This window comes from Danio aesculapii, chromosome 19 (assembly GCF_903798145.1).
Source record: "Danio aesculapii chromosome 19, fDanAes4.1, whole genome shotgun sequence".
Lineage (NCBI taxonomy): Eukaryota > Metazoa > Chordata > Actinopteri > Cypriniformes > Danionidae > Danio > Danio aesculapii.
Genome location: NC_079453.1, coordinates 7,087,467 through 7,095,731, shown reverse-complemented (window position 1 = coordinate 7,095,731; position 8,265 = coordinate 7,087,467). Strand labels below are relative to the sequence as shown.

At 35.8% G+C, this 8,265-nt stretch overlaps 2 protein-coding genes across 2 annotated transcripts in view; one reads left to right on the top strand and one right to left on the bottom strand.

The window, feature by feature from the left end:
* pdk2b (pyruvate dehydrogenase kinase 2b) overlaps nt 1-6,935 on the bottom strand; it is a 40,590-nt gene extending 33,655 nt beyond the window's left edge. The window contains exons 1-6 of the mRNA XM_056479129.1: nt 6,704-6,935; nt 5,520-5,661; nt 3,565-3,636; nt 3,281-3,465; nt 274-363; nt 104-181 (exon numbers count right to left, since the gene is read on the bottom strand). Coding sequence (XP_056335104.1) covers nt 104-181; nt 274-363; nt 3,281-3,465; nt 3,565-3,636; nt 5,520-5,661; nt 6,704-6,821 — 685 coding nt within the window. The 5' untranslated portion in view covers nt 6,822-6,935. The remainder of the gene's footprint in view (nt 1-103; nt 182-273; nt 364-3,280; nt 3,466-3,564; nt 3,637-5,519; nt 5,662-6,703) is intronic.
* The window catches only part of si:ch211-264f5.2 (uncharacterized protein LOC570749 homolog), a 31,584-nt gene that overhangs the window by 10,169 nt on the left and 13,150 nt on the right, over nt 1-8,265 (top strand).

Below are 8,265 nucleotides of genomic sequence, written 5' to 3'. Positions count from 1 at the left end.
TTGAATTTTGAACAACTAAAAATAAATGATGACAGAATTTAAATTTTGGTCTGAACAAACCCTTAATAAGTGATTCATATATTTGAACATGTCTGTTCCTCACCGTTTATCTCTCTCATCTCCAACTCAGGTGATCCGAGGTAATTCTGTTCACAGAGCATTTTAGCGCTTTCATAGGCATCTGAAACCGTACACAAGACATCATTATTGAGTCTGCACTTGTCGCTAAGGTAATATTTGCATAAATGCTCGATTACACTCGATTGCACTCACCTCTGATTACATCTGTGACGTCACAGCAGGAGTCAATGCACCCGATGCTGCTGGGATGTCCTGGATTTGTGGAGCCATCAAAGATCAGAGCTGGAGATAAAGCAGGAATCACAGGGTTATAGGTAATCATTTTCTGATATCTAGTGAATGATTAACTTGAATGAGAGCAGGCCGGATTGTTCAAGATCTAATGACCCGAGCATTTGCTGAGAAAGCATGTAGTGCTCATTAGAGATGAAAATCAGAAATCTTTATTTTAATGACCCGATCTCGGTTTTATTGCAATAATTTTATACAATAAAGTGTGTAAATGAAATATTATCTGAGGCTGGTGACATTGACAACAGAAGAGAACGATATTCTACATTCACTTTAATCGATTTACAAGTATTGACCTTTGTTTATGTCATACATCTGCGAGTTTTTAACATAAAAAGAAATTGTATTGGTAATACTTCTGTGTTTTGGAGTTTCACATTAACTTATGTTTAGCTGATAGAGCTTTCAAGAAATCAGAAAGAACTATTTGCATAAATGGCTGTTCTTTTGAGCACTCAAGTTTGCTATTTCAAATGAAGACAGGTGTAAACATAGAGCGATGGGTTTGCTTTTTGCAGCATCTTTCTTTTTCAGAAAGCTGGAAGTGCACTGTGCATCATCTACTGTAACAAAAATCAACCAATCAGCTGCATGGATTATACACATTTCAGTAATAATCATAAACTACAGTTAAAGTCAGAATTATTAAACCCCCCTGTTTATTTTCCCCCCAATTTCTGTTTCAACGCATTTCTAAACATAATAGTTTTGATTACTCATTTCTAATAACAGATTACTTTTATCTTTGCCATGATGACAGTAAATAATATTTGACTAGATATTTTTCAAGACACTTCTATACAGCTTAAAGTAACATTTAAAGGCTTAACTAGGTTAATTAGGTTAACTAGGCAGGTTAGGGTAATTAGGCAAGTTATTGTATATCGATGGTTTGTTCTGTGGACTATTGGGGAAAATTAGCTTAAAGGGGCTAATAATTTTGACCTTACAATGGTTAAGATTATTTTTAAACTGCTTTTATTGTAGCCGAAATAAAACAAATAAGACTTTCTCCAGAAGAAAAAATATCAGACATACTGTGAAAATTTCCTTGCTCTGTTAAACATAATTTGAGAAATATTTAAAAAAAAAAAAAAAATTCAAAGGGGGGCGAATAATTCTGACTTCACTGAGCTGCACATCAATTTGTTTGCTCTTCAGTGTTTGGACTCTCAGCAGTGAATATTAAAACACACCGAACTAAAAATTGAATTGAATTAACTTGAACTGTAATTACCTCAGACAAATGCAGAGCACCCAAACACTGGAGCTTTAAAACATTTTCCACAAATGAAATTTGTGTCAGCGCTACAGCAAGAGTTTGTCAGTGGTGGTTCCACTGAGAGCATAGCTAATGGTTGTTTAGCAACAAATTGCCAGAGGAAATGTCATGCCTTGGGTTTTCCACATGATATGTGAACAGCTCCTAATATATACAGTGCTTCCCACACATAGACTTTATTTGGGCGGGCCGCCCAGGTATATTAACAGCTGCCTAAGTATATTTAGTGACTTTTTTAGTATTATTATCATCCTTTTACCCTTTTAGTATCCGACCAATATAAACAAACATCCACCATCGATTAGGCAGTGGAAAATCGTCTCTCGTTTACCCGTTTTATTCTGTGTGTTCGAGACCTGTCAACACTCCAATAGACATCCAACCCATGTTTCTAAATATCCTAAAATACCCATGATTCAACTTTTGCTTTCAATTTTTAGAGCTTGTATGCGTTTTTGCATTACCTTTTTACTTAAGTCTACTTTGGCTTGGCGAGACCAAGAGAAACATTAAATAATTCATTTTTTTTATCTAAATGACTCAGAAGAACTTTACTATATACTCAACTTGAAGATGGTTGGTCTAAACTGGCTGCAAAATATGTGTACACCATTAGAAATGGTTAATCAACGCCTTATTTAAACAATCAACACATTTTAATCTTGTAATTGATAATTTTTAGAGATATTGTCTGTTTTTATTCCTTTTTCTGTCATTTCTCATTTGCTGATTATTTTATTAATTTGATGATGTTGATATATTATATACGCTGTTTTATATTCATATCTAAAACTCTTTGGCAGTCAAGTTTGCTTTGAACTTGAAAGAGAGAGAGAAAGAAGCAGATTGTACCTGTCAGTGGGTGCACATGGCTCCTGAACAACATGAAAGTAGGAGAAATAGTGGATTTTGTTCATATTTCAACAGTGTTTTTTTTACTCTAACCCAGGGATCACCAAGCTTGTTCCTGGAGGGCCGGTGTCCTGCAGATTTTAGCTCCAACCCTAATCAAACCCACCTGAACAAGCTAATCAAGGTCTTACTAGGTATACTTGAAACATCCAGGCAGGTGTCTTGAAGCAAGTTGGAGCTAAATCCTGCAGGGACACTGGCCCTCCAGGAGCGAGATTGGTGACCCCTGCTCTAACCCATTGAAAAGAAACAGTGTAAAACAGTGTCATAATAAATAAAATTATTGTTAAAGATTAAATTCTGTTTTGTTTGTCGCATATTGTTAACTATTTTTGTGATGTGGGTAAATGGTGTTTCAATCCGGCTACCACTGCAAGTATATTTTAGACCTGTGGGAAGCACTGTATATTCTTGCTATTATAAGCGCCTGTTTTCAGCCTGTCTACTGTTTTTGAGTCATGCAGGTATATTTTATTGTAGCATAATTTTACAAAGCTAAATTAGATCATTTCTTCATTTTTTTTTGTTATTTTGATGTTATACAATCTGATTTAAATCACTGTCCAAACATCTTTTTTCAGATTGTGATAACAGTGCAGTAGTTTCCTCTCATTTTAACTCACTGCAAATATTTAGGTTGTGATAACGCAATGTTCAGGCACTCATGTTTTACACGGTCCAGGAAAAACGACACAAGCCAAGAGGTGTACTTACTGTGCTGGTTGATGAGCATGCGAATGGAAACGCGGCTCATGTAAAATCGGTCCAGAAAGTACTGAATGTTTTGACTTGTCACAGGATCTGCCCCGAACGTGTCTCTATACTCGATGACGCCCTGAGCCATGGTTGGTACCACGTCATTGTGCCTGTTCCTAATGGTCACCAGAGTTTCCACAAATCTTTGGGGGGGAAAACAACATGAATCTTAATGTTCTGTTTCAATATTTCTGTAATATGATAGATGGTTGTGTTGGGTGTGTGTAGATTGAAGAACCTACTCTGCAAGAACTCTGGGATCATCAGGACACTTGTCTTGGAATTCCAGGATGTCCATCAGACTTTGGACAAACCTAAAAAGGTAACAGTGAGTCAATGGAAATGAATAGCTTATATAGTTATTTTTTTCCTAATGCATATGTCTGCTAAAATGTACACAATGTTTTAATGCTTGCTTAAAAGTATGTTTGGCCATCTTTAAGTGCTCATCAGGGTGATAATATTGATACTAAAAATATGAAAAAAAAGAATTGAAATATGTCTGAAATAAAATAAATATTACATGATCTTATATATATATATATATATATATATATATATATATATATATATATATATATATATATATATATATATATATATATATATATATATATGTGTGTGTGTGGGTGTCACTGTGGTGCAGTGGGTTGTACAATCGCCTCACAGTCCAAAGACATGCGCTATAGGTGAATTGAGTAAGCTAAATTGTATATTGTAAAGTGTATGTGTGTGAATGAATGTGTATGGATGTTTCCCAGTGATGGGTTGCAGCTGGAAGGGCATTCGCTGCATAAAACATATGCTGGATAAGATGGCGCTTCATTCCGCTGTGGCGACCCCAGATTAATAAAGGGATTAAGCCAAAAAATGTAAATGAATGAATGAATATATATATTCATTCAACTAAAACAAGTTAAAATAGATTAATTACTACTATCAATACTAAGATCAATATCAATACAAAATACTAATAAATTCTATAATAGTATTACAATAATACCACAATAACAACAATATTTAAAGTTATATTTTAGCCTGGAAGTGTTTTATATTCCTAATATTGAATTAACACATTTCAAATATATTTAATATTTTATAAGAAACTTCGCAAGAGACGTGAACTTACTAAAGTATTAATAAAAACATAGCCTTTAATAGCTATTATATTTTATTAAATAAATATATTTAATATTAGATCATATTAATTAATATAACGCACACGTTTTCAAATAGCGATATTCTCCCTTTTTTTACTGACTTTTCTTCTCTCTGCAATTTCTGATTTCCACGAATTTCCCTCGTTGTTCTGCCCACCAGAACGTTCTGTTCACCCTCACCTCTCGAAAACACGTATGCGCGCCGCCGCTAGTACTGTATGTACGTGCACCTTCTCATATTTCACTATCTGGAGTTTAACCGCCGTATCCGTTGCATAACAGTAGCCTCGAGCAGTCTGGTAAACAAGTCATGGTATAGCAAGCTATAACAGACAAAGGAACGCACTATACTAACGTATAAACTATTTTTAAAGCAAGTATATATTTGGGTGAGCACTTCACACAACCAAAACGTCATATCACATGAACACCCAAACAATAAACTAGTAGCCTAGACTGCTTCTATCGTAAAAAGGTCAACTTTATTTGTTATATTTTCGAGTTTAACAGCAACAACTGTGGTAATGACTCCTCAAATGTAAGATTTGGTGGGAACAGGATGAAGCTGGATGTTCATAAACAGCTGAGTGGTGTTAATATCTCGAAAACACCCGACTGAGAGGAAGTAGGGCAAAGTTCATTGTACAGTATAAGAAGGCGTGGGAGTCGTTACATAATGCACGCGTGGAACAAAATAACTAATTTTAATGGGTTAATACGATGTTAATTAGAGTATTTGATAACACATTCGCATGATTTAGCTACTCCATTTGTTATATAGGCTGTTAAAACAAATTAGTTGATGTTTAGGCGGAATTGGGATTATTTGTGGAGCTGCGCATCGATGTATTTGCTCGTCAGTGTTTGGACTTTCAGCACTGAACACTACTCTGAAAACTGGACTGACACAGTTTCAATTTACTAGAACTTCTATGTTAAGCTGTTTTGACACAATCTACATCGTAAAAGCGCTATATAAACAAACATGAATTTAATTGAATGTATGTTTTGTGTGAAACCAAAGCACACGAACTTACCAGCTGTGAACCAGCTGCACAGACTGAGTCTCTATTAGTTGGTCTGGTAAAAGGTTGATCTCCTTCAAACTGTTGCTCATTCTCACTGGGAGCTCCTGTCTGAGGAAAGCGAAGGATGTTTTCTCGCATGCATTTGTAGTCCCTGCAAAGACAATGTGATAGTGTGAAACAACAGCCTCGGGGCACTTCAGTGCAGTTACATAAAAATGTAAACCGAGGTAAAGTTGGCTTTATTAGTTGATTAAACGCTCCCCATGTTGTTTATCTACGCTACTTTGAATATTCGGTTTGAATTAGCATGTAAGTACGACTTCAAAACAACATTAGCACTATTTAATTGACTGTGAACAATATTTGATAGTCATTGCTAATATGATTTTCCTATATAGAATTAGCAAATAATACTTTTCTAATATTATTGAGAAAGTCTGAATATGCGAATATAACCAACTTTACTTCAGAAAAGTTAAATATTACATAAGTTACGAGTTACGAGAGTTATAGTGCTAAGCTAATATTTAATACTTAGTGCTAATGTTATTCTTCGTGTAGTTTCGCGAACACAACTTGGCTTTTTGTACTGAGGTAAAGTTGGTTTTATATTCGCACATTTGGGCTTTCTCCTTAATTATATAATTTCAGAAAAATATTCTTTGCAAATTCTAAATAGATTATTCGTATTAGCAGGCAATGACTATCAAAGAACATTGTTTACAGCTAAATAAATAGCACTAATGTTGTTTTGAAGTCATATTACATAAGATTTCAGACCGAATATTCAATGTAGCACGTTAAACAATAGGCTTTAAGTAACTTAAAAAGTAATAAAAACTGAAAATGTTCGAGCACACAATGGCATCTTATTTATGCAACGATCGCGTGCATTAAATGATGCAATAGCTATATATATTGCTAAATATTATATATATATATATATATATATATATATATATATATATATATATATATATATATATATATATATATATATATATATATATATGTGTGTGTGTGTGTGTGTATTAGTAAATGCACCAAATTAACGTTACATAATTAAAAAAACAATATTAGGTTGTTGAAATGCAGCAGTGTGCATAATCATCTAACGATTTTCAGCCTGCTATTATCATGTTAACAATAGGCTACTGCATTAAAAAGAAATTGCATTCAAATTTGATGCTTACCAAAATCCAGAAACTGCTTCATTGACAAAGGCGATGGAGAAAATTTGGCGTAGTAATCAATATGCTTTGGCGCGTTAAGCATCGCCGCATTCCTCATCATAAATCTTACAAACTTCATCTTGGAAAATCAATATCCGAACTAAAATCAGAGTAGATGAAAGTCTCTGAAAAAAAGTTATCAGTATATCCTCAATATAGTTCTTGGTTCAGTCTCGGGTTGTCTTGAGACCCCTGTTGTTGACGACTCTTTAAAGTTTGCGTTCGCGCACAGAAACACGCCCAAGCTATTACGTCAATATCCATATTGACCAATCGGAGAATGGAGACAGGGACACTTGCACATGTCAGCTGTCATGATAGGGATAAACAAGTAGCCTTAGAAGTGTTTTTCCTGGGATGCAAGCCTGTCTGCGTAATATTTGTACACCATAGCATGGAAAGTCACACGGTGGCATCACAACGAGACGGCCATAAAAATATGATACAGCTGGGGGACATTATGAGGTCAAGCTTCACCTTTCACCCACTTGTACTGGAGCACATAAATATTTATTGTAGTTCATTCATGCATTCCATTTCATTCAGCGTAGTCCCTCTGTTCATCAGGGGGCACTACAGCGGAATGAACCGCCAACTTATCTAGCAAATGTTTACACATGTTTTAGCATGCAACCCAGTACTGGGAAGCACCCATACACTCTTACATTCACTACGGCCAATTTAGTTTATTCAGTTCACCTATACCACATGTGTTTGGACTGTGGTGTAAACCGGAGCACCCAGAGGAAACCCACACCAACGTGGGGAGAACATGCAAACTCCACACAGAAATGCCTACTGACCCAGCAGGGGCTCGAACCAGCAACCTTCTTGCTGTTAGGCGACAGTGCTAGCCACTGTGCCACCTGTTTAGTGTATTTGTTTTATGTAATTGTTGGAGTTTCTGGTTGTTTATAAAAGCCCTTCTAGGGAAAAGTAGCTACAACACAGCATGGAAGTCACATGGTAGCATCACAACAAGCCATAATATGATAGAGCTGGTCATTATGAGGTCAAGCTTCACCTTTCACCCAGTTGGACTCGAGCACAGAAAGGTGTAATGGTATAGTAGGCTATAAGCGTAAATCATTTCATTCATTAATTTTTTTTTTTTTTAAAGCAAGATTGATAAATCGACAATTGTTTAATGTACACTCACCGGCCACTTTATTAGGTACACCTGTCCAACTGCTCGTTAATGCAAATTTCTAATCAGCCAACCATATGGCAGTAACTCAATGCATTTAGGGATGTAGACATGGTCAAGACGATCTGCTCCAGTTCAAACCGAGTATCAGAATGGGGAAGAAAGATGATTTAAGTGACTTTGAACATGGCATGGTTGTTGGTGCCAGATGGGCTGGTCTGAGTATTTCCGAAACTGCTGATCTACTGGGATTTTCATGCACAACCATCTCTAGGGTTTACAAAGAATGACCCATAAAAGAGAAAATATCCAGTGAGCGGCAGTTCTGTGGGCACAAATGCCTTGCTGATGCCAGAGGAGAATGGCCAGACTGGTT